At 43.0% G+C, this 26638-nt stretch overlaps 5 protein-coding genes across 5 annotated transcripts; 2 read left to right on the top strand and 3 right to left on the bottom strand.

Moving 5' to 3' along the window:
• Nucleotides 1-12100: 12100 nt before the first annotated feature.
• Nucleotides 12101-12481, bottom strand: LOC309543780 (histone H2B 1.1; the record flags this gene model as incomplete). The annotated part of the gene is made up of 1 exon (XM_082276217.1): nt 12101-12481. The coding sequence occupies one exon, from the start codon at nt 12479-12481 to the stop codon at nt 12101-12103; it is 381 nt and encodes a 126-aa protein (XP_082132343.1).
• Nucleotides 12482-12805: 324 nt separating this feature from the next.
• LOC309543778 (histone H2A type 1-like) lies at nt 12806-13198 on the top strand (the record flags this gene model as incomplete). The annotated part of the gene is made up of 1 exon (XM_082276216.1): nt 12806-13198. The coding sequence occupies one exon, from the start codon at nt 12806-12808 to the stop codon at nt 13196-13198; it is 393 nt and encodes a 130-aa protein (XP_082132342.1).
• Nucleotides 13199-14596: 1398 nt separating this feature from the next.
• On the bottom strand, nt 14597-14908 carry LOC309543784 (histone H4; the record flags this gene model as incomplete). The annotated part of the gene is made up of 1 exon (XM_082276221.1): nt 14597-14908. The coding sequence occupies one exon, from the start codon at nt 14906-14908 to the stop codon at nt 14597-14599; it is 312 nt and encodes a 103-aa protein (XP_082132347.1).
• A 3223-nt stretch (nt 14909-18131) lies between these two features.
• On the top strand, nt 18132-18547 carry LOC309543775 (histone H3.2; the record flags this gene model as incomplete). The annotated part of the gene is made up of 1 exon (XM_082276213.1): nt 18132-18547. The coding sequence occupies exon 1, from the start codon at nt 18137-18139 to the stop codon at nt 18545-18547; it is 411 nt and encodes a 136-aa protein (XP_082132339.1). The 5' UTR covers nt 18132-18136.
• Nucleotides 18548-22016: 3469 nt separating this feature from the next.
• LOC309543773 (histone H1.11L-like) lies at nt 22017-22661 on the bottom strand (the record flags this gene model as incomplete). The annotated part of the gene is made up of 1 exon (XM_082276211.1): nt 22017-22661. One exon carries the CDS (start codon nt 22659-22661, stop codon nt 22017-22019), a length of 645 nt encoding a protein of 214 aa, XP_082132337.1.
• Between the last annotated feature and the right edge of the window lie 3977 nt (nt 22662-26638).

Below are 26638 nucleotides of genomic sequence, written 5' to 3'. Positions count from 1 at the left end.
TTCATTGTACATATGTATCTGGCAGTGTCATTATTACTACATATTTCTACCAACACTTTCACTTTTTTATTCTGGTTTTAATATGAGGGAAATCTGTAACTACTTCATCTCTGAAAGACAGAACACTAATTATCGACCAGTTCCACGATCATATACAGAAGTGTATATGTTAATTTTCTCGGATATATGTCTCATCTGATGATCTCAGTGTCGGATTTGGCGGTACAATAGAGCTGATTATTTCTCTGTAACGTTCTTCACAATTCAGGCGGCAAATTCAAAACAGAGCAATATAAAATCTGAGCCAATCAGAGATGTGGGCGTTTCCTTCTTTAGCCAGTAATGTCTTTCTTATAAGGATTTCAAAGAAATGTATTCTGAGATCTTTCTCCGTTCCCCCCCCAGAAAATACTTGTTCAGTAGACTTTTCTTTGATCTCTATAGGAAACATTCTCTAGCAGGGCGGATTCTGTATTGTGAAGTAAAAGAAAAAAGACTGGAAGAAATGTGACATTTATATTTCTAACGTATTTATTATTCATGGTTAGATAAACTGCCCGACAATTCAGAGGACGGTTGATCGATGTTCCCGGAGGAAGAGATATGAGATTTTAGTGTGGGATTATTCTATCTGAGATAATTGGAACGTTCCATAGAATTCCGGCGGGAAATATGAGTTATAAAATGCGAACATTGCACCAATCACAGTTCTGGGCGTTTTCTTCCGATAATAAAATGTATTTTTCCTTCCAAGGAGTGTGAAGGGGGATCTGAGATCTGTGTTCCTTTTCAGATGGGGGATGTTTGTTTGGTATTTAATATTCAATGATCTCTAATGCTGTTGAATATCTTCTGGAGATCAAAGGATGGAGGAAAATGACAGCCAGTCCCTGTAAGGAGACCACATCCTTCCTTCACACATAAATACAATATAAACAAATATAAATAAATAAATATATAGCACGTTGTTCCCTCACCCGGATCACAATAGGAAACCTACAATCAGATCTCCTAAACATGTATATGCCGCACTCACACATTCTTACAATAAAACATCCTCCACAATCTCCCGCCTTACATTGTTACTTTATCTCAAATCACACCATAGATAAAGGCATAAGCTGCCTGATAGGTAAATGACACAAAATATGTACAAAGTATCAGCTACATACAAATCTGATCACAATATCACCTCGGACAGCACACAGTCCTTTATAGAAGTTAGAAGTAGGAAATTGTCCAATAAAGTCATTTGACATGTTTACTAACATCTACATATCTGCATCTACATGCATTTCTTGTTTTGGATAAAATGTCACTTCTCCTGCAGTGAGATAGTCTCGCGGTCCCACTACTGCTTTATTTTTCTCTGTTCTTGTTATTTTGAATTACCTTTTTATTCACAATAAAATATATTGAGGAGAAAAAAAAGGCCTGCATTCTTGCTTATAAGAAAAAACTGACCTGATGGAAGACTGATGGAAGGGGCGGGGTCACAGCCATTCAATGATCTGCAGAGAATTTAATTTACTTAGACACATTGTTAAAATGTTTCCGATTTCTATTTACAAATAAGAGACTGAAATGAAACAACTGTGTTTATTGATTCGTTGTATATATATTTATCTGGCAGTGTCATGATTACTACAGATTTCTACCAGCCCTTTCACTTTTTGTTTATTTTAGGATGTAGGGGGGAATCCGTAACGGCTACATGTCATGTCTGAAAGATGAAACATTAATTATCGGTCAGTTCCCCGATCATATACAGATCTGATAATGAAACATGTAATACTTTATTTCCCATCATATAGAAAGGTAGAGATCTATGAGAGGAGTCATCTCACTATCATGTTCTGTATGTAGCAGTGGAAGGGGGGGGGGGGGTTTCTGCATTCTGAGATCATATGGAAATGCTTTACACTATTCAATAATCTTCCAATTTTATTTCTGTTTATTCCGTACTAATCAATTAATCTGCCTGAAAATAAAGTGTTACAGATATTTATTGGATACATATCTCATCTGATTATCTCAGTTCTCAGTGTGGGATTTGGTGTTATAATGGGACTGGTTATTTGTCTGTAACGTTTTTCACAATTCAAGCGGGAAGATTTGAAAATGGCTAATTCAGATCTGAGCCAATCAGAACTGTGAGCGGTTTCATTATCAGCCTTCATTGGTCAGCGATGTCTTTATGAGGAATCCAAAGAATTGTATTCGGAGATTTTTCTCCATTTTCAGCCCAGAAAAGATTTGTTCCATAGACTTTTTATAGATCTCTATAACAAACTATCTCTATAACAGAGCAAATTCTGTATTCTGATGTGCAAAATCAAACCTTAAAACAGAACAATAATATTTCAACATATATATTTCCTGGAAGTGAAGGGACAGTCCCGGGAAGAGTGATATTTTCTATGAATAATTTTCAGTGTCGGATTAGCCGATCTGAGATGATTGAGCAGATACAATGTTTCACTTTTCTTGCTTCTATCCTCCATTGTGTTGTGGAATAAAAGCTCCTTTTCAAAAAAGTTTTTTTTCAGCAAAAACATGCCCCCCTTCTCCTGGGCACCCAGTTCTTCCATGACATATTTGGGCATTCAACTCACCTCCCAGTCCTGTGCAGCACCCTCAAATCTTCAGAAGTATGAGATGAACCCCAAAAACCTGGAAAGGTGGATCTCACACGTACCAACACAGACTATCCCCCAATTTAACTGATCCCAAAAGGTTTTTGATTAAATAGCGGAATAGAAAATATGATCCAAAAAATTGTATGTATCTCACACGTACACAACCACACTAGGCCCCAATTACTATTGTTTGTACCCCTAAAAGGCTGGATGAGGAGTAGGGGGAGTATGGAACAGGCAGCACCCTCAAATCTTCAGAAGTATGAGATGAACCCCAAAAACTTGGAAAGGTGGATCTCACACGTACCAAAACAGACTATCCCCCAATTTAACTGATCTCCAAAGGTTTTTGATTAAATAGCGGAATAGAAAATATGATCCAAAAAAGTGTATGTATCTCACACGTACACAACCACACTAGGCCCCAATTACTATTGTTTGTACCCCTAAAACGCTGGATGAGGAGTAGGGGGAGTATGGAACAGGCAGCACCCTCAAATCTTCAGAAGTATGAGATGAACCCCAAAAACTTGGAAAGGTGGATCTCACACGTACCAACACAGACTATCCACCAATTTAGGGGAAAAAAATATATAATAGACAGATAGAGGGAGAGCCGAGACTCAGGAGGATTAGCACAATGTATTTTGGGGTGTCATTTTTGCTATGTGCATACTATGTGTTTGAAATATCTTATAAATCAGGGGTCTTCAAACTATGGCCATCCAGTTGTTTAGGAACTACAATTCCCATCATGCCTAGTCATGTCTGTGAATATCAGAGTTTTACAATGCTTCATGGGACATGTAGTTCCGCAACAGCTGGAGGGCCATCGTTTGAGGATCCCTGTTATAAATGAACAACTTTGTGTAAAAAAAATGCACTTTAATTTTCTTTTCATATTTTCCAAAAACTTGAAAAGAAATTACATGTTCAAAAGACTCATTATGCTTAACAGAATATACGTTTGGGTGTTTACTTTGCTAAATGGGGTAATTTTGTGGGCGTTTCATTTGCACTGGTGCTCAAGGGCCTTCTTTTTTTTTTAAACATACATTTTTATTGAAAGTTTTTCAGATAATACAGTAATAACAAAGTATTGGGTAAGGCCGTGATTACATAAACAGAAGCATTAACATCAGCTTCAAATGTGCAAATACAGGAAAAATTGTCAATGAGCAAAAAAAGGCATGTTGAGAGCCCCTAACATAGGGAACCCCCAACCATAATTGCATTATAGGCATACCAGTAAGAGTAGTACCTCAATAAACCATGGGCGAGGGCGGACCTAGAACCCGAACGGAGTGGGAAGATGAAAAGAGGAGTACCTGTCCCCCCCAATGGGAACACACTGTGAACAGGTAGTCCCCAGCGTCGCTTACTGGACAAAGCGGGCTGCCACTACCCGCCCCCTCACTCCGGGGTCCAGGCCGCCAGCGTGTGGTGAGCCCATTACAAAGCAAATGGTGAGCACCATTTACTACTAGCAGACAATTGGAAACCTCAAAACATGCCAGACTTGTTGATTACAATGAGAATCGCCATCGCAGCCTGGAGGGAACTACATAAACACACAAATGTAGGAGATGCCCATTGTAAACAAAGACTACCTATCCGACTACTAGACATCTTGATCCCATGTCTATCTACCCTAAAATGGAAGGACAGTGACATCCACTGGATTGACGACCTCTTTAGCGACATCGACTGAAACCATTTACTTCCCTCACTCAACAATACCAAATCCCTCGTTCGGAACTATAGACTTACACTCGTATCTCCACGTTCCTGACTAAAAACCCACCAGCACCCATCACTATTCCATACCCAGTATACCAGTTCCTCACAACCCCTCCTGGGTCGATAAAAGGCATCACCTTCTTCTATAACATATTCCATGCCAAAAAAAAAAACTTTTCAAAAATGAAATCCCATGATTAAGTGGGAGGGCGACCTCCAACGACCTTTCTCACCACAACAGTGGACCCACACCTTCCGGCACTCGTACGGGGTGTCGAAATGCACCAACCACTGGGAACTGTCGTAGAAAATTCTCTCCCGCTGGTACCTTACACCATATAGGCTGTCTCAATTCTACCCAGCACACTCCCCGCTCTGCTGGCGAGAGTGTGGCCAGGTTGGCAACTTATACCACATCTTGTGGACATGTAAAAACCTTACAAGCTTCTGGAACCAGGTCTTTGGCCTCATCTCCTCTGTAACACAATCGCCCATTAAGCTAAATCCGGCTTTGGCACTCAATACCCTGGCCATCGATCTGCTTCCTAGTAAGGTCAGATGGGTTGTTTCACACATTTTGCTGGCCGCTAGGGCCACCATTACTAGGAGATGGAAAAAAAAAAGAAGCACCAAACCTATTGGAGGTTGTAGCCTCAGTGACACTCACGTTTGAATTTAAGAAATCACTAGCATTACAGTCCCATTCTCTTAGGACACATACCAAACACTGGGAACCATGGATCACTTGGAATGATAAATGAGTGTTAATTGTTTCTGACTATATCTCTCGAATAACAATACCTTGTATTACTTGTTGTTTATGTAAATTTATTTTTTCTGTTGTGTCTTTTGACACCTTGAATGCATTTCTTGTATCTGCTGTTTAAAACCAATAAAAATCTGTTTGGGGAAAAAAAAGAAGTAAGTGTCGGCCATAAAAGGCCCCAAAAATTAGCTCACATGGTTTGAACTGACAGCAAATAACTTAGTATTTGATGGCTAGAGGTACAGTAGGCATGCACAGTATACAGAAGTAAGTGTTGGCCTGTATAGGCTCCAAAAATTAGCTCACATGGGTTTAACTGACAGACCATTGTTAGACCATGTGTCTGTGGTCAGATGTATCTTGGCACCAACACTGTGTGCCAGAGATATATTCACTTGCCGCTGAACATGGCCATACAGCTCTGGAATGCCCTTTTGCGAGAAATATTTCCTGCTTGGGACCTCCCATTGTGTTGTTCCAATGGCCACAAATTTACAAAAGGCCTCCGAGTCCCACAGTTGATATGGCAGTAGTTTGCGGGCTATCAGTTCCGACAAGCCAGCAGTCAAACGTTGGGCAAGAGGGTTATCCGGCATCATTATTTATTTCCGCTCCAACATTTGGACCACAGAAGCCTGCCTTTTTCCAGAACAACGTGATGACGGCATCATGGAAGGGGGAGTGGAGGGCAAATGTGAGGAGAGATGAGAAGGAGAAGGGGCTGGACGATGAGAGCCTGGAGTGTTGCTTTGTGGGTTCTGATGGTGTTGCTCCCACTGGGCTCGGTTATGGGAGTTCAGGTGCCTTCTTAAGGCGGTGGTCCCTAGGTGAGTGTTGGGCTTACCGCGACTTATGCATGGACTACAAAGGCTGCAGATGACAACACTGTTGTCAGCAACGGACACATTAAAAAAAACCCACACTGCGGAGCCATGTGCCGGCGTCCTGCTAATGCCAGATGTGACTGTACATGGTTGATGGCTCACTCCTGATACATTTGCAGTCTGCTTTCTACCTCTTGTGCAATGCAAATTCTGCCTGCCTCTCCTCCCTATCTGCCGGCCCGTCTCCCCCTCTGAACTCCCTTCCTCTTTCTCTCTTGTGGACTCCCACGTGATGTCCATAGGCTCGTCATCATCCACGTCACCTTCCCCACTACTAACATTCAAGATCTCTGAGTAGGCAGCAACAGCGGGGACCAACCTCCTTGGGCTGATCTGGGTACTGTCGTCAGACTGCTGAGTGGCGGCTGTTGCTACCTCCTCTTCCTGATCCAATGCCAACAATGGCTGTGCATCGCAAACGTCTTGTGATGGATTGGAAAATAATTCCAGTGACTCAAATGGAGGGTATGTGGTGGTGGTGTCTTTGGGGGTGCACACAGCAGAGCGTGAAGAGGGTGCAGATAGAGAGGATGAGGAGGGTGCAGAAGAGGAAGGCTGAGTGACCCACTCAACCAAGTCTGGTGTGTCCTTTGCCGTAATTGCACGCGCCTTTTGAAACTTCACAGTTAGGCTCCGGCCTATTGCTCCTGCCCTACCACTACCACCCCTGCATACGTCTCTGTCTCTTCCTCTGCCTGTCATGTTTTTTAATTACCGTGTGACAAAAGTCTCTAGAGAATTGCATTATATCTGGAAAAAGGTAGATAACACCCCACTTCAATATGTGGTATTGGGGTATCTATCACACCAGTTCTACAAATAATTGGCCAGTAACTGTTGTCACTTTGTGTAGCACAGTCAACACAGCAAGAGAGGACAATTTTTTGCAGGACTAAAGTACACTCTTAGAAAAGTATACTGTTAAAAAACACCCCACTTCAATATGTGGTATTGTGGGGCCACTGGTCTATCACACCAGTTGTTGAAAAAAATGGCCAGGGAGTTTATCGCTGTGTGTATCAGACTTAACTCAGCAAAAGAGGCAATATTGTTGCAGGACACAAATGCACTTGTAAAAGTATACTCAGATAACACCCCACTTCAATATGTGGTATTGGGGGGCCACTGGTCTATCACACCAGTTCTACAAATAATTGGCTAGGGAGTTTGTCACTGTGTGTAGTATTGCTGCAGCAATGCTCAGTCAGCACACCTGTCACAATGCTGCACAGTGCACAATACTACTACTAATCCACTATAATATGCTTTCTACAAAGTATATTATACTGTAGATTAACCCCCTCCCCCACCCCCTTTTTAGTGCACTGCACAGCAATACCAAAAAAATTGCAGCCCTTTAAATGACTGTTGTGGACATTAACAGAGCAATTTGTGTCACTGCTGACGATCTCTAACTGCCCCTACAGCACAGACTGGATACCTGCCCCCAATACTAAAGAGACTGTAATAGACCCTATACCGACATTGCAGCACTTTAAATGACTTTTGTGGACATTAACAGAGCGATTTGTGTCACTGCAGATGACGATCTCTAACTGCCCCTACAGCACAGACTGGATAACATGTCCCTATACTGAAGAAAGACTGGACCTATACCGATATACCAGCCCTGAAAAGGACTATTGTGGACATTAACATAGCAATTTGTGTGACTGCAGCCAATCTCTAACTACCCCTAAAGCAACCCCTGGATACCTGTCCCTAACCTGAAAAGAGACTGTAGAAGGCCTATACGGAAATACCAGCCCTGAAAAGGACTTTTGTGGATCTTCACAGTGCTATATGTGTCTAGCAAACTCTCACTGATGAGCACAGCAGACCTCTCCCTACACTGGCAAAAAGAGGAACGTGAAATGGCCGCCAGGTCAGGTCTATTTATAGGGTAGGGGGACTGTCCATGTGCTGAAATGTTTCAATTGGCTGTCCTGTTCCACCTGACGGCTGTGTCATGGGTCAAAGTTCTCCCCAATGTAAACTAATATGGCCGTCGCAAACTACGCCATGTGTTTGCAAATTTGTCGGGTAGCAACCAAGCAAAATTTGCCGTGAACCGACCGCCGGGCGAACCGCAAGGCCATCTCTATTAAGTGGTTAATGTTAGCAGCAATATACTGTTTGAACCAATAATGTGTTAGTTTATAGACAATATTTGAGCAGCAAACACCACTTGTTGAAGATTTCATTGCTTGGTGGGTGAACCTTCTCGAAAGGGGCAAACTTGATCTTTGGACACATTTGTGTGTGTGTGTGTGTGTGTGTGTGTGTGTGTGGGGGGGTGATTTTTGTATAATTTTCAGGTCATTAATCTCTTTTCTTGTGCTTTTCAGGGGTTTTATTGCTCTAGTTGACTAAATTCAAATGTCCATATTTACTCTGTAGCACTTAAAACCCTAACTAAAAAAAAAACAAAAAAAAAAAAAACATAAATTATAATACATTTAAAAAAGAGCACTTTTTTTTTTTTATTTTCCCAGCCTTGTTCCCAGAGACTTTAATGACGTTCGTTGTTCAGCTCCGAAGTTATGTGATGTTCGGAAGTTATGGAACGATGGGGGGGTCCAGGATTGGAGATTATATGTAACTTCACCAATAAATGAGCTAAACATTTCAGTGAAACAATTTTCTACTTCTAACTTATATAAAGGACTGTTATCCGAGGTGATATTATTGTAATCAGATTTGTATGTAGCTGATACTTTGTACATATTTTTGTCATTTACATATCAGGCAGCTCATTGATTTAGCTATGTACAATGATCTGTTGCTTATTCATTAAATAGATACAGATAGACAAAGATTTGACTGGGCTGACCGAGTAGATACAATGTTTCGTTTTTAATGCTTCTATTCCCCATTGTGTTGCGAGTTAAAAGCTCCACGATCTTCCCAAATACAAAGTAACAAATTTATGGCGGGAGATTGTTGAGAATCTGTTATTGTAACAATGTTTGAGTGAGGCATAAAAGTTTAGTAACCTCTGCCACCTTGTGGTCATTCCAGGTACAACACCTCGGTGTGTGCAGTACAAGGAGATGAATAGGAAATGGCTAGAAAGTGGAGATGATCTCCGCAAAAAAATATAGAATATATAGAAATAAATTATTATGACTATTATATATTTATTGAAGCCTCACAAACATGTCACCCACATCTCTGTACAAAGAGCCGGACATACGCAGCATTTATTCCTATTCTTAAATAAGGATATATTTTATTAATGTGATAAATTGTATTATTACTGTCAGATGAAGTGCACTCTAAAGGCAAACACTTTGTCTTCTTATCGCACTCAGACTTGTAATACAGGTGAATAGTAATGAGGGGAAATGTGATCACAGGACATCATTCTCTCATCTCTTTTACTTCCAATCTTTTCTATGCTGATCGTCTACTCACCGCTAAACTCCTCCAACCAAAACCATGCACACCTACATAGAGCTCCAATGTCAGAACACATTGTACTCCATATTTCCAGAAATTATTTCCCCAATTTGCTATTAATAGACCACGCCTATGATGGCTCCGAGTTGCTATATTTAAATCTCCCACCATAATTCTACTGGCCGTTAGGAAGATTCAGCCGCATTATACCGCTAAAGCCGACATTGTAGAAGTTCTATTCATAGATCTGTTCATCTTCCTCCAAAATGACGTCACTTGTGTCGGTTTTCAGCTTTCAAATATTTTCTCCAAAGCGGTAAAATCCTCGAAGATTACTGCCACAAGCCCGCCAAGTAAACCCAATCTTTTTTTTTTTTTTTTTTTTTTTTTTTTTTTTTAATTACCAAACCCAACGGATCTTCTCAGAGTCACCCACTTCTATCTAAGAAGGAGCCGGACATACATGTGTGGGAGATCTGATTGTATAATTAGACACCGAAAATTGTGATCCGGGTGGGGGGACAATGTGCTATAATGACACCTGTCCGTCCTAACAGCAATTAAGTTTTTTTTTTTTATATGATTTTAAAGTCTAATATAACACATTGAATTGATGTGAGTTTAGATAAGCAGGTGATCTCCTTGGTGTCCATTGCCCTCCATCCTTTAGATTAGACACATTGTTGGGATATGGGACCCATAATCCAATGATAAGGTGCAGAGAACCGTTTGATGGATCAGTAGATGACTCCGGGGTGACATAGTCGGAGCTCAGCACTAACTGCAATACATTTTGCTGTTTTTAAACATATTTGTGATGATCTGATAGAGACAACATTGATTGATTTTCCTTCCACCTATTCTGGAGCTGTTGTAGGGTCAGGAAAATTCGCATTACCCCAATTCTATTTTTCACATTATATGGGGGAGGGGGTGGGACTACAACAATAAATAGAAGACTTTACTTGCACAAGTAATAGAAATGAAGGAAACAGTGAATTGTACAGAAATCCTCTCTTCATCCATTCCCTGTTCATATTTGGCGCTATTCTTCCTTTACTGCGGTTTCCTCTTTCTTCCTTGGAGATTACACAGAAAACATTCATCTGTCACACATCATAACAATTTCATATTTATACAATATTACTGTAAAAAAAAAAAAAAAAAAAAAAAAAGGCCTGCATTCTTGCTTATAAGAAAAAGCTGACCTGATGGAAGACTGATGGAAGGGGCGGGGTCACAGCCATTCAATACTCTGCAGAGAATTTCACTTACTTAGACACATTGTTAACATTTTTCTGATATCTAGTTACAAAAACTGTGTTTATTGATTATTTGTATATATTTATCTGGCAGTGTTGTGATTACTACAGATTTTTACCAGCCCTTTCACTTTTCCTTTATTTTAGGATGTAGGGGGGAAATCCGTAACGGCTACATGTCATGTCTGAAAAATGAAACATTAATTATCGGCCAGTTCCCCGATCATATACAGATCTGATAATGAAACATGTAATACTTTATTTCCAATCACATAGAAAGGTAGAGATCTATGAGAGAAGTAATCTCACTATCATGTTCTGTATGTAGCAGTGTGTGTGTGTGTGTGTGTGTGTGTGTGTGTGTGTGTGTGTGGGGGGGGGGGGGGGGTAGGGATTCTGCATTTTGAACATATGGAAATGTTTTACATTATTCAATAATCTTTCATTTCTATTTCTGTTTATTCCATATTAATCGAATCTGCCTGAAAATAAAGTGTTAAAGATATTTATCGGATAAATATCTCCTCTGATGATCTCAGTGTGGGATTTGGTGTTATAATGGGGTTGATTATTTCTCTGTAACGTTTTCACAATTCAGGCGGGAAATTTGAAAATAGCTATTTCAGATCTGAGCCAATCAGAACTGTGAGCGGTTTCATTATCAGTCTTATTTAGGCAGCGATGTCTTTATGAGGAATCCAAAGAATTTTATTAGGAGATTTATCTCCGTTTTCAGCCTAGAAAATATTTGTTCCGTAGACTTCTCATAGTTCTCTATAACAAACATCCAATAACAGAGCAACTTCTGTATTCTGATGTGCAAAATCAAACCTTAAAACAGGAAAATAATATTTCTACATATATATTTCCTGGAATTGAAGGGACTGTCCGGGAAAGAGTGATATTTTCTATGAATAATTGTCAGTGTCGGATTAGCCGATCTGAGATGACTGAGCAGATATAATGTTTCACTTTTCTTGCTTCTATCCCCCATTGTGTTGCGGAATAAAAGCTTCATGATCTTCCCAGATAAAGGAACAATGTAAGGCGGGAGATTGCGGAGAATCTCTCATTGTAACAATGCAGCAGAGGTGATTAGAGCAGTTGGGTGTGTGCAGTACAAGGCGAGGAATAGGAAATGTATAGAGCCAGAAAGGGGAGACGATCTCCGCAATAAAGAAGGATGAGATTAGAAGGTTTTATTCATTCCCCTTCCAGTCTGACCGACCTACTTCTCATCTCAAGATTATTAATGATGCCATTTTAAATTATCCGAAGAGCTAAAACTTGTAAAAGTAATAAATTGTACGATACATAAAAATTGTATGACAGCTCGGTTGTGTAGTATGTGGGTGGCTCTTAGAAGAGCCTTTGTGTATTGTTGGGGTGATGGATGGGGGAGGGGTATTACTTGGCGCTGGTGTACTTGGTGACGGCCTTGGTGCCCTCGGAGACGGCGTGCTTGGCCAGCTCTCCGGGCAGGAGGAGGCGGACAGCGGTCTGTATCTCCCGGGAGGTGATGGTGGAGCGCTTGTTGTAATGAGCCAGGCGGGAAGCTTCGCCGGCGATGCGCTCGAAGATGTCATTGACGAAGGAGTTCATGATGCTCATGGCCTTGGAGGAGATGCCGGTGTCGGGGTGGACCTGCTTGAGCACCTTGTAGACGTAGATGGCATAACTCTCCTTCCTGCTCTTCCTCCGCTTCTTGCCGTCCTTCTTCTGGCTCTTGGTCACGGCTTTCTTGGAGCCCTTCTTGGGCGCCGGGGCGGACTTGGCTGGTTCAGGCATGATAAGGGATAAGAATGTTTTCTCCGCTCTGAGAAGATAAAGTGTACTGGCGCTGCCCTCATGTGCTGCTTATATAGGCTGTCCTATGCAAATGAGCTGCCTTCCTCCTCACTCTTCTATTGAAAGACATGGTCATGTGATGGGGAGTGACGTCATGCTTTCCTTCCTCGTTTACCGATTGGTCTAGATGCAAACCTAGAGAGCATTGGCTGGCTTCAAACGTGGCCAATCATAGAGCGAGACGTCATATCATTCAAAGTATAACAGGAAAGGGAGCGGCTGCAGCCATTCATATCTCTTTGAGAACTCCAATATCACAGAGACATGTCTGGCCGCGGCAAACAAGGAGGAAAGGTTCGGGCTAAGGCCAAGACCCGATCATCCCGGGCTGGTCTGCAGTTCCCAGTCGGTCGTGTTCACCGTCTGCTCAGGAAGGGTAACTATGCCGAGCGGGTTGGGGCCGGAGCTCCCGTTTATCTGGCCGCCGTCCTCGAGTATCTCACCGCTGAGATCCTCGAGCTGGCCGGTAACGCCGCCCGCGACAACAAGAAGACCCGCATCATCCCCCGACACCTCCAGCTGGCAGTCCGCAACGACGAGGAGCTCAACAAGCTGCTCGGGGGCGTCACCATCGCCCAGGGAGGAGTCCTGCCCAACATCCAGGCCGTGCTGCTGCCCAAGAAGACCGAGAGCCACAAGGCCGCCAAGACCAAGTAATCACCACCGGTTCATCCACGTCACCCAACACAACGGCTCTTTTCAGAGCCACCCACCCATCCATACATAGAGCTGCATACATCTACATTGTTATTCGGAGATCTAATTGTAACAATGAAAGATTGCATTTATTTTCCAGGTAGGAAATAAAATACTTACTATGACTAGAAGGTGTGATTCCCCATGGGGGGGAACAATGTCTTAGGATGACACGTGGCAGTAATAAGAAATGATGATAGATGTTTATATTGGAACGCTTTCAGTGTCCCTTTTTATAGAGCAATGTCCTCTCATTACAGGGACTCCTCTTCATTCTCCTCCATCCTTTACTTTAAATCATTCTAGAAATAACAATCCCCCCCCCCCCCTCCTTCACTCTCACCGCAACACAAATATACATTGTCATGTCATCTCTCATGGAATCTCACAGTTCTGATTGCTGCAATCTTCATGTTTCCCGCCACAATTCTCTTTACACTTCCCATCTACCATCACGATAATACAGCAGCTTCTATTGTGGAACATTCATCAACGGTCCCTTTATTTCACAACGATAATCCATACATTGATAAACGTCCGTTTTGTTGTTTGATACTTCAGAGTCCGCCCTGCTGTAGAGATGATTAGAAAGTCACTGAACACGTGACCTCTACTCTGAGAAAGGAGAGGGAGCGCACACTTTCTTTGTACTCATAGGAAAGACATTAGTGGCTGGCTGTGGGATCTCCCACAACTCTGATTGGCCAATATTTCAAATTTCACCCGCCTGAATTGTGTAAATCGTTACACAAAAATCCATTTCTTTTATACCGCCAAATCCGACCCTGAATACTGAGATCAACTTTGATTGGAAAAACATCAACACTTTAATTTCAATCAGATTAGAGAGGGGTGACCGGATTATTACTGACCAAAAAATGTCCTTTATTGCAAGTGCTCGGAATCCACCGCTATACACAGAACACGACAGTCACATGACTTCTACCTTTCTTTATGATGAGAAAATAGAGTAATGATCATCTAGAAATGTCACTGAGCGATATTTATTGTCCCCTTATCACACCCCGAATTTTTCTATAAAGAAATGTGAGGTGACTGGAAATAATGCCTAAGAAAGGGGTTTATCGGTGTCTCAACAAGCTAGCTGAAAAATAATAAAGTGATCTAACGATATTGTAAGCGGAGAGAATATAAACACTAGATCGCTTCGATCTGTTGTATTCCAAGTAAAATAAAGTTGTACAATCGGATTAATATGTGTTTAGCTAAAAAGCTTTCATTCCGACGTGATAAAAGTTGATCTAAGAGAAATAAATGGTTACAGCTCTTTGTAGGAGAAGGTGGGTGGCCCTGAGAAGGACCTTTGTTAAGGTGAAGTGGGTCGGTGGATGTTGGGGTTTAGCCTCCGAATCCGTAGAGAGTGCGGCCCTGGCGTTTGAGCGCATAGACGACATCCATGGCGGTGACGGTCTTCCTCTTGGCGTGCTCGGTGTAGGTGACGGCATCGCGGATGACATTCTCTAGGAAGACTTTAAGCACTCCGCGGGTCTCCTCATAGATGAGACCGGAGATGCGCTTGACACCCCCTCTGCGGGCCAAACGTCGGATGGCGGGTTTGGTGATGCCCTGGATGTTGTCCCGGAGCACCTTCCTGTGGCGCTTGGCGCCTCCTTTCCCCAGACCCTTTCCTCCTTTACCGCGACCAGACATCTCCAAGCTCTTCGTGTATCAGACGAATGTGAAGTAAAAGCACCCAGCCTCGCTTTATATGCAGCATATGCGGACCTGATGGAGAATAAGGGGGAGGGGTTGGAGGAGGGCGCGTCCAGACGTCACAATAAGTCCGCCTCTCTGTGCTCTCAATCATCCAATCCTCAGCAGTTCCGTGATTTGAATTTCCCGCTCGATGATGCTCTTTGTTCAATAGAAAGAACAACATTTCACTCCTTTTGGGTGACCATTGGATGTTACCTGATCATCATTACTGGTGAGGTCATGTCTCTGACGTCACCCAGGATCCTCCAAATAAATGTCCTCACTACATACTCAGACATCGGAATATTCACATTCAGTGAATAAAATATAATAGTATCCTAATATAAAAAAAGAATATATAAAATAATATATTATGAAGTACATAGAAATCGCAAAAATACCATAAAATGCAGCATTTGTAACACCCCCACCCCACCCAAAACGAGACATAATACCTCCCAGCTTTTAGTAGAGTGCAGATCTCCTAGATAAATGACCCCAACCGGAAAAAAGAAAGAAGAATACCAGAGATGTGAGCGCACTCAAATGTCCATACAACTGCCCTCCCCCTTTTTTTTCCATCAATATGGAAACTAAAATTCTTCTAGCCACCCCAACATTTAGACAATAGTCTTATGAAGAATTATCAGTTTTCCAATATTTTCTAGAAATCCATTTCCTTCCCAATAATTATCACAATCGTTTAGCCGACTTTTTATTACATATTTTGACCAGAGAAGACTTCATAGACCATTAACGCTTCCTGCATATAAAGTTCTCCCCTCAATCCATCCTCCTGTTTATAACAGATGTTCTAACACCTTCCACTGGTGACCTTCCTATCCAGATTACTATATAAAGTCCCCACAATGAACGCTCGGCTCTGGGTTCCTTCAGGTCATACACTGCACGGATAGATTGTGACATCTAGAACCCTTTGCTGATCTCTCACAAGTCATGTTCCCCCAGAGTCCTGGAACAGATGAGATGTCACACAATGTATTATGTCTCCAGAATCCCGGATCTCTCATCATCTTCTATTAGAATGGGATAGGACCCTGCACAGCTGCTGCACATAACCAGAGGGGTACAAACCAATTCCATCCCTCAGTGCTCATACACCAACCAATCTCACCACATCATTGCACTGTATCAGTTAATGTGTTATTCTGCAGCAATACACCCTGGATCAAACATGCCCCATTCTCAGCAATCAGATCTTTTAGCCTACTTGTTTAATTAGAAGTGTACCACTGTATAGACAAATTGATCATTCATTACAGATCGATCTTAGATCCACATAAGATGATAGACAGATAGACAGATAGACAGATAGACAGATAGACAGATAGACAGATAGACAGATAGACAGATAGACAGATAGACAGATAGACAGATAGACAGATAGACAGATAGACAGATAGACAGATAGACAGATAGACAGATAGACAGATAGACAGATAGACAGATAGATAGATAGATAGATAGATAGATAGATAGATAGATAGATAGATAGATAGATAGATAGATAGATAGATAGATAGATAGATAGATAGATAGATAGATAGATAGATAGATAGATAGATAGATAGATAGATAGATAGATAGATAGATAGATAGATAGATAGATAGATAGATAGATAGATAGATAGATAGATAGATAGATAGATAGATAGATAGATAGATAGACCGAAAATCTATCTATCTATGTGTGAAAGGTGCAGTAGCGGCACACCTATTATAATTATTACACAGGGATTTGATTGAAAGGGGAATTCAGCAATAGGTGTTAGGATTTAATACTGATCCACATGGGACATCTAGAAATAATGATCGCACCGAGCGATCCCTCATCTGCCGACTTCTAAAGGTTTTATCTGACACAAAAAAAACATGCAAAATAATCCGATAAATTTTGCAGTCTGGATGCCATTTCCTCAGATCTTCAGCTATGAATTGTAATTCTGTTATCAAACTGCACACACTAATCCGTTTTATTCTGTTCCTATGGATTCGGAAAGGAAGCCATGAAATTACATTGTATCTCTTCACAGATCCCCGCACGGAAGTCATTCCTCTTTTTACCAGCAGGTGTCAGTGTTTCTCCTCCATAGAGAATACATTGGAGCAGTTTAGTTCAATTTCATTCAAATGGATCTGATAGAAAACTTCCTGAGCGCTGATCCATCTGGAAACAATGACACCGACTGATCCCAGATCTGCCCGGAGCAGGGAGGGCAATGCTGGGGGGACGATTCATTGTCTGCTCAGAGATCTGTCCCTCCATGTTAGTACAGAATTGTGCTGGATGGAATAAGCTGTGCAAGTCAACTTTCTACTTGTTATTCACTAAGAACGGAATAATCAGATCAGTGAGATCGGAGGAGGATTTTCTGTCATCTCATTTACTGTATTATGGAGAAAAACTGTCCAATCTCAGATCTTCTAATTCTTACACCGATTAGGAATCTCCGATCTTTTTTATTTTATATCATATTTCTGATGAATATTTTCTCATTTGGCAGGAAGGAAAACTGATAGAAAGGATCCTCAGCCATTCAATACTCCGAAGAGAATTTCATTTACTTTGTAACTAGAAACCAGCAACATGTTTACAATGTTTCTAAGAGGGGACAGATCTGCTTCTTCAGACATGAAATATTTGTGTTATTGATTCATTGTACATATCTGGCAGTGCCATGATTTCTACCAGTCATTTCACTTTTTTCTTATTCTAGTTTTAATATGAGGAAATCTATAACTGCTACATGTCTGATAGAGGTCAGTTCCATGATCCTACACAGATCTGATAATGAAACATGGAATCCTTTATTTCCCATCATATAGAAAGGTAGAGATCTACCGCCAGTCCATTCTCACAGTCTATAATTCCTAAATCTATAAAGATATGTCTGATGAATGTTTTCTCTTTTTGAGAATAGAGATCGCTTGTATGATGTAAAGTAACTCCCCTCCCCCATCCCACACAAAGATGGTGACTCTACTTACAAAGATAACGTGCAGATTTTGGCGGGCATTTTAAAAATGCCGCTTTTTTTAAGAAAACCAATCATTGAAAGGCGTGTGAGTTACTTGTCCAATCGGAAGCCGGTGCTGTGTATAAATGGCTCCGCAGAGCGGCAATGCCTCACATTCACTGTTCCAGCAGAGAGTTGAGTAAAGATGGCGAGAACCAAGCAGACCGCCCGGAAGTCCACCGGAGGGAAAGCTCCCCGCAAGCAGCTGGCCACCAAAGCCGCCCGCAAGAGCGCCCCGGCCACCGGCGGAGTCAAGAAGCCTCACCGCTACAGGCCCGGCACCGTGGCTCTCCGAGAGATCCGCCGCTACCAGAAATCCACCGAGCTGCTCATCCGCAAGCTGCCCTTCCAGCGCCTCGTCCGAGAGATCGCCCAGGACTTCAAGACCGACCTGCGCTTCCAGAGCTCCGCCGTCATGGCTCTGCAAGAGGCTTCAGAGGCTTATCTCGTCGGACTCTTCGAGGACACCAACCTCTGCGCCATCCACGCCAAGAGAGTCACCATCATGCCCAAAGACATACAGCTGGCACGCCGCATCCGCGGAGAGAGGGCATAGAAGGGGAGGGCACCACCACTCCTACTACTACTCCCATCATCCCAACACAAAGGCTCTTTTCAGAGCCACCACATCCTCCTATATACAGAGCTCTATATATATATATACTACCTCATCACACCGACTACATGCTGGAAAATACCGGCTACTACATTCCTATACATTCCCCGGGATCACCTTCACCACATCTTTCTTTTCTCTCCCTTCTCTGCGCTCCGAAGCTCAGTGTGGAAGTAAAGCTCACCTCTAATATAATTACACAGAAAACATTCCCATTTCTCATCTAGAAGGGACATCCTTTCTCTTGCCGATTTATTGTAATAAATACAATGGAACTCATCTGTAACACAATTCACACTTCCTCTATATCTTCCCTAATAGATACAATGTTACAATATTTAACGGTAAAACACACTTTCCTAGGAACAGATTAAACAATCTTTGTCTCTTTGGTTCCCATTCTCTCAGGAGACACATAGTTGCATTTTCTAGAAACGTAATAATTTCTTATTTCAAACAATGGAATCGATCTCGAGTCATTAGGAATCGTGCTTAGAGAGCTGATGACCAATCAGCCCATTTAATTTGTGGGGGGAGGGGGGTAAACCTTACACAGTCCACATGGAGATGTCACTATGGGGATCAGGAGGGATTTTCCTCTATCTCCCCTCCCCCCATACTAGAACTGTGTCATCACAGGAGATCACACACGGACACATTACAGGGAAGAATACATCCGGGATTGGAGAGGAAAACAATTCATCTGTATGGAGATTCATTTTCCTGCCCATCCCTCACTCAGCACTATTGTGTACGGATATGAGGATAGGGGGGGGGGGGGGGGGGGGGATTACGAGCAGTAGTTTCTCTTTACTTATTATCGCACGACGCCCATGTTGGGGTTCCACTGTTACTGCAAATATGTTAAACCATTAAAATATTGGCAGGCAATTGAATATAAATTATATATATCAGCCAATAGGAGCTTTTAGGTAATCATACAGATTTATCTTCTCAAAAAGTTATAACATTCTCAACACAGGAGACTTCCTAATCATTGTAAGATGAGCGGAGGATGAGATCTCCCGATCATTAGAATGATTCTCCTTTAAACTTTTACATTCTAAAACAAGTGAATGATCTAGAAGAGGAAATATTGATCAGCGCCCATCTCTGATGTCTGTGTGCTATTAGATGTGTAGAAGAGATGCGGAGCACTGTGTGCCGTGGGTGTAGGTAGGTATGTGTGGCTCTGTTAGGAGGAGGTGGGTGTAGGTAGGTATGTGTGGCTCTGTTAGGAGGAGGTGGGTGTAGGTAGGTATGTGTGGCTCTGTTAGGATGATGTGGGTGTAGGTAGGTATGTGTGGCTCTGTTAGGAGGAGGTGGGTGTAGGTAGGTATGTGTGGCTCTGTTAGGAGGAGGTGGGTGTAGGTAGGTATGTGTGGCTCAGTTAGGAGGAGGTGGGTGTAGGTAGGTATGTGTGGCTCTGTTAGGAGGAGGTGGGTGTAGGTAGGTATGTGTGGCTCTGTTAGGAGGAGGTGGGTGTAGGTAGGTATGTGTGGCTCTGTTAGGAGGAGGTGGGTGTAGGTAGGTATGTGTGGCTCTGTTAGGAGGAGGTGGGTGTAGGTAGGTATGTGTGGCTCTGTTAGGAGGAGGTGGGTGTAGGTAGGTATGTGTGGCTCTGTTAGGAGGAGGTGGGTGTAGGTAGGTATGTGTGGCTCAGTTAGGAGGAGGTGGGTGTAGGTAGGTATGTGTGGCTCTGTTAGGAGGAGGTGGGTGTAGGTAGGTATGTGTGGCTCTGTTAGGAGGAGGTGGGTGTAGGTAGGTATGTGTGGCTCTGTTAGGAGGAGGTGGGTGTAGGTAGGTATGTGTGGCTCTGTTAGGAGGAGGTGGGTGTAGGTAGGTATGTGTGGCTCTGTTAGGAGGAGGTGGGTGTAGGTAGGTATGTGTGGCTCTGTTAGGAGGAGGTGGGTGTAGGTAGGTATGTGTGGCTCAGTTAGGAGGAGGTGGGTGTAGGTAGGTATGTGTGGCTCTGTTAGGATGATGTGGGTGTAGGTAGGTATGTGTGGCTCTGTTAGGAGGAGGTGGGTGTAGGTAGGTATGTGTGGCTCAGTTAGGAGGAGGTGGGTGTAGGTAGGTATGTGTGGCTCTGTTAGGAGGAGGTGAGTGTAGGTAGGTATGTGTGGCTCTGTTAGGAGGAGGTGGGTGTAGGTAGGTATGTGTGGCTCTGTTAGGAGGAGGTGGGTGTAGGTAGGTATGTGTGGCTCTGTTAGGAGGAGGTGGGTGTAGGTAGGTATGTGTGGCTCTGTTAGGAGGAGGTGGGTGTAGGTAGGTATGTGTGGCTCTGTTAGGAGGAGGTGGGTGTAGGTAGGTATGTGTGGCTCTGTTAGGAGGAGGTGGGTGTAGGTAGGTATGTGTGGCTCTGTTAGGAGGAGGTGGGTGTAGGTAGGTATGTGTGGCTCAGTTAGGAGGAGGTGGGTGTAGGTAGGTATGTGTGGCTCTGTTAGGATGATGTGGGTGTAGGTAGGTATGTGTGGCTCTGTTAGGAGGAGGTGGGTGTAGGTAGGTATGTGTGGCTCAGTTAGGAGGAGGTGAGTGTAGGTAGGTATGTGTGGCTCTGTTAGGATGATGTGGGTGTAGGTAGGTATGTGTGGCTCTGTTAGGAGGAGGTGGGTGTAGGTAGGTATGTGTGGCTCAGTTAGGAGGAGGTGGGTGTAGGTAGGTATGTGTGGCTCAGTTAGGAGGAGGTGGGTGTAGGTAGGTATGTGTGGCTCTGTTAGGAGGAGGTGGGTGTAGGTAGGTATGTGTGGCTCAGTTAGGAGGAGGTGGGTGTAGGTAGGTATGTGTGGCTCAGTTAGGAGGAGGTGGGTGTAGGTAGGTATGTGTGGCTCTGTTAGGAGGAGGTGGGTGTAGGTAGGTATGTGTGGCTCTGTTAGGAGGAGGTGGGTGTAGGTAGGTATGTGTGGCTCAGTTAGGAGGAGGTGGGTGTAGGTAGGTATGTGTGGCTCAGTTAGGAGGAGGTGAGTGTAGGTAGGTATGTGTGGCTCAGTTAGGAGGAGGTGGGTGTAGGTAGGTATGTGTGGCTCTGTTAGGAGGAGGTGGGTGTAGGTAGGTATGTGTGGCTGTTAGGAGGAGGTGGGTGTAGGTAGGTATGTGTGGCTCTGTTAGGAGGAGGTGGGTGTAGGTAGGTATGTGTGGCTGTTAGGAGGAGGTGGGTGTAGGTAGGTATGTGTGGCTCTGTTAGGAGGAGGTGGGTGTAGGTAGGTAGGTGTGGCTCTGTTAGGAGGAGGTGGGTGTAGGTAGGTATGTGTGGCTCTGTTAGGAGGAGGTGGGTGTAGGTAGGTATGTGTGGCTCAGTTAGGAGGAGGTGAGTGTAGGTAGGTATGTGTAGCTCTGTTAGGAGGAGGTGGGTGGCTCTGAGAAGAGCCTTTGGGGGGTGTAGATGAAGGAGGCCTCCGGCTGCTTGGATTTATTTCTTCTTCGGAGCGGCCTTCTTGGGCTTGGCTGCTGCCTTGGGTTTGGCCGCCTTCTTAGCCGGACTCTTGGCGGCTTTTTTGGGCTTGGGTGCAGCTTTGGGCTTCTTGGGGCTCTTTGTCACCTTCTTGGCAGCTGCAGCCTTTGCCGGTTTCTTGGGGCTCTTGGCCGACTTCTTGGGGGATTTTACTGCCTTCTTGGGGGACTTGGCCGCCGGTTTCTTAGGGGACTTGGCTGGCTTTTTGGCCGCAGCTGATGGCTTCTTTTTGGGGGCTTTCTTGGCCTTGTCGCCCTCTTGCTGCTTCTTGTTGATCTTGAAGGATCCGGAGGCTCCATGTCCTTTCACCTGGACGAGGCTCCCCTTAGTCACCAGCGCCCTGATGGCGACCTTGAGGCGGTTGTTGTTCTTCTCCACATCGTATCCTGAGGCGGCCAGGAGCTTCTTGAGGGCGGCCAGGGAGACCCCGCTGCGCTCCTTGGAAGCGACCACGGCTGTGACGATGAGATCGGACACGCTGGGACCGGACGGCTTCTTGCTGCCTTTCTTCCCTCCTCCGGCTGCCGCCTTCTTAGTCGCCTTCTTCTTGGCGGCGGGCTCCGCTGGAGGAGCGGCGGCTGGGGCGCTCTCAGTCTCAGACATGATTCTAGAAAGTCTATTGGACAGATAAACTTCCCCACTCACCTCTTCTGGGATTATATAGTTAAACGTCCTGCACTGCTATTGGTCGGTACACAACAATCCTCCTGCTCTGCTATTGGTTACACATCAGACACGCCCACTCAGTATCATGGAGTAGTTGGAGAATCTTCTCTCTCTTGTTGTGTTTCCCCAGTAGATAGAAAACCGACTTTTATGTGAAATAGAACGCTGTCCGATCTTCATCGGGGACCCGATCTGCTCACTGGACTGTCACTTATCGGGGGTCACTTACAGCTGCCAGGAGCTGCTGAGGAGGCTGAACACAGAGGCTGCAAACACCTCCATCCTCCTGAGTGTGTGTCCCATTCTTCCTTCTATCTTCTTTTCTACACAAATTCTACACAGAAAACAATCTTCTCACATCTCCCTCTAGAATGATCTTCACATTAGATGAGTAAAGAGTGACCACCAGGAAACATTTCCCTCTAATACAGAACTCTGCTCATTTATAGCTGAGTAGAAGGAGCCTGGAAGAAAAACATCAGCCGGTGACATGAGATCCTTGTGTGATGTGATGGGAGAGATTGTTATACATACAAATGTCTCAGCTGATTACACAATGTCATGTTTAATATACAATGCATCATTATCTGCTCACCATGATAAACATGTTTTTATACAAATACTCTGAGTATGTTTATTGTCACATATTGCTGCAAATCTATACTGGCGGCTACTCAGGTATAATGTCATATAGAGGTAAAGAAGTCACTCTGGAAGACCTCGCCTCTATTAAAATGTAATCTGCCCCCCTCCATTCCAAGCACCGCTCTTCTAGTGTTAATCAATTCCGGCTAATCCGGAAAATATACAGCGCCAAGAAAAAAGCTTTCCATGATCCTAATCACATCAAAAGTCCATGTATCTCATAATTCAACAAATTTCCAAATTTACAGTGAAAGGAGGAAAATAGTCAAATACGATATATTTATCGAAGCATCACAAACGTGTCACCCACATCTCTGTACAAAGAGCCGGACATACGCAGTTTTTATTCCTATTCTTCAAAAAGGATATATTTTATCAATGTGATCAATTGTATTATTACTGTCAGATGAAGTGCACTCTAAAGGCAAACACTTTGTCTTCTTATCGCACTCAGACTTGTAATGCAGGTGAATAGTAATGAGGGGAAATGTGATCACAGGACATCATTCTCTCATCTCTTTTCATTCCAATCTTTCTATGCTGATCGTCTACTCCCCGCTAAACTCATCCAACCAAAACCATGCACACCTACATAGAGCTCCAATGTCAGAACACATTGTACTCCATATTTCCAGAAATTATTTTCCCTCTTGGCTATTAATAGACCACGTCTATGATGGCTCCTAGTTGCTATATTTAAATCTCCCGCCATAATTCTACTGGCCGTTAGGAAGATTCAGCCGCATTATACCGCTAAATCCGACATTGTAGAAGTTCTATTCATAAATCTGTTCATCTTCCTCCAAATGACATCACTTGTGTCGGTTTTCAGCTTCCAAATATTTCCTCCAAAGCGGTAAAATCCTCGAAGATTCCTTCCACAAGCCCGCCAAGTAAACCCAATCAATTATTTTCTATTACCAAACCCAATGGATCTTCTCAGAGCCACCCACTTCTATCTAAGAAGGAGCCGGACATGCATGTTTGGGAGATCTGATTGTATAATTAGACACCGAAGATTGTGATCCGGGTGGGGGGGGGGGCAATGTGTTATAATGACACCTGTCTGTCCTAACAGCAATTATGAGTCTCTATGATTTTATTGTCTAATATAACACATTGAATTGATGTGAATTTAGATAAGCAGATGATCTCCTTATAGGGACTGGTTTCCATTGTCCTCCATCCTTTGGATTAGACACATTGCTAGGATATGGGACCCAAATCCAGGTTCAGGATTCAGAGTAAAGCTGGATACACACTATCCAACTTTTGTGGTTAGATTTCCTTCAGATTCACCTTTTCTATGTAGTGCAAGGGCCTGCCAGATTGCATACAAATTGAAAGTGTATAGGTATGACCTCATATTATATGGTTTTGGTAAGTCTGAAGGAAACAAGTCTTCAGAAAATCTTATAGTGTGTATGGCCCTTTAGACGCTGTGCATGCAGATCTTAATTTATATATATATAATTGTCATTGCAGGTGAGAAGGAAATAGTGAGAGAGGGTCGGAAAGCATTGGATCAGATTCCTCTTTCTGCATTTTGATGAAAATGCATCCAATCAATGGGAGGAAAGGAGAGTAAGAGTATCCAGGAGACACCTTCATACCTCAGAAAGGGACTTTGCCACCTCTCCCTCGTCCTCCTGCACAGTGCTGGATGGAGGGCCCAGTCTGGATCCTCACTGCAAATGGCTTCTGAAAAGATAAGTGTGCCTTTATTTGCAGGTTAAGGAAATCTTAACCAACAGAAATCTGCTGCCATTCTAAACACTGGCCACATACTATGCAATCTTTTTTAAAAATCGTCGGTTAGCTATAAAGTGCCTTTTAGTTTTGTACTAAAGAAAAATGTACAATCGGATCTTTTAGTGTATGTTCAGCTAAAAAGAACCTTCTTTCTCCACAAATTTGTTCTAAAATTGCTAGAAACTCACATAACTCCGGTAGCAATGTATAAATATCAACATAGACAGCCCTTTGTATGAGAAGGTGGGTGGCCCTGAGAAGGACCTTTGTTGGGGTGAAGTGGGTAGGTGTTGGCGTTTATCCTCCGAATCACCAGATATTATTGTCAAAAACGATGTCATATTTATAGAATATTACTCTAAAAAAGAAATTATATATACGAATAACACCTCTTCCCTGATTAAACCTGAGCGGACCTGATAGGAGACTAATCGAAAGGGGCGTGGCCACAACATATTCGTATTCTGTAGAGAATTTTACGTTCTTAGAACCTTGTAACATTTGGCGGATTGTGTGATACAAAGAGGAAACCGATCTGGTTCTTAAGGCATGAAATAGTTTCTTTATTCATTCATTGTACATATTTATGTGTCATGGTTACTACCAGACATTTCTTGTTATACATATTCTGCTTGTGATATGAGGACAATCTTTCACTGATAAATGTCTGAAAGAGACATAAATTGATGATCAGATCTGTATGTGATGATTTCCCCATCATATATAGAAAAGTAGAGATCTATAATAGAATACATTTCTCTATCATGCTGTGTGTGTAGCAGTGGTGAGATCCTGGATTCTGAGAACATATTGAAGTGTTTTCTCATGGTTTAGTAACAGAGAATCCTTCTGTACGAATGGCATTGGAGTAATAATGGGATTTAGCCGATAAATGTCTCATCTGATGATCTCCTCCGTGTCGGATTTGGCGGTATAAAAGGGCTGAATATTTCTATGTAACGATCTACACAATTCTGGCGGGCAAATTTGAAAACTGCTATTGGAAATCTGAGCCAATCACAGCTGTGGGCGTCTCCTTCATCAGCCAGTAATAATGTCTTCTTATGAGGAATCCAAAGAAATGTATTGTGAGATCTCTCTGTTCTCAGCCCAGAAAATACTTGTTCTGTAGACTTTCCATTGATCTCTATAGCAGGGCGGATTCTGTATTGTGAAATGAAACATCCTGAAATTATTATTTCCAACGTATTTCTTATTCTCGGTTCATGAATCCCCCTGAGTTGATCAATGTTCCCGGTAAGGTCGGCTGAGTGGATCGGAGATGACTGTAACGGTCTATGGAATTCCTGGGATCCATTTATAGGAAGGAATTGGAAAGTTGATCCAATCGCAGTTGTGGGAGATTCCTTCAGATAGGATTTTGTCTTCTGATGAGTGTGAAGGAGGTGATGAGATTTGTGTTCCTTTTCAGTTGGAAGGATTCTTGTTTGGAATGTATAGAATATGTAATCATCCATCAGAAGTAAAGGATGGAGAGCAATGAGGATCAGTCCCTG

This window comes from Pelophylax lessonae, assembly GCF_965119305.1.
Source record: "Pelophylax lessonae genome assembly, contig: HAP1_SCAFFOLD_349, whole genome shotgun sequence".
In the NCBI taxonomy this organism is placed as follows: domain Eukaryota; kingdom Metazoa; phylum Chordata; class Amphibia; order Anura; family Ranidae; genus Pelophylax; species Pelophylax lessonae.
This window is presented reverse-complemented; position numbering and strand designations above follow the sequence as displayed.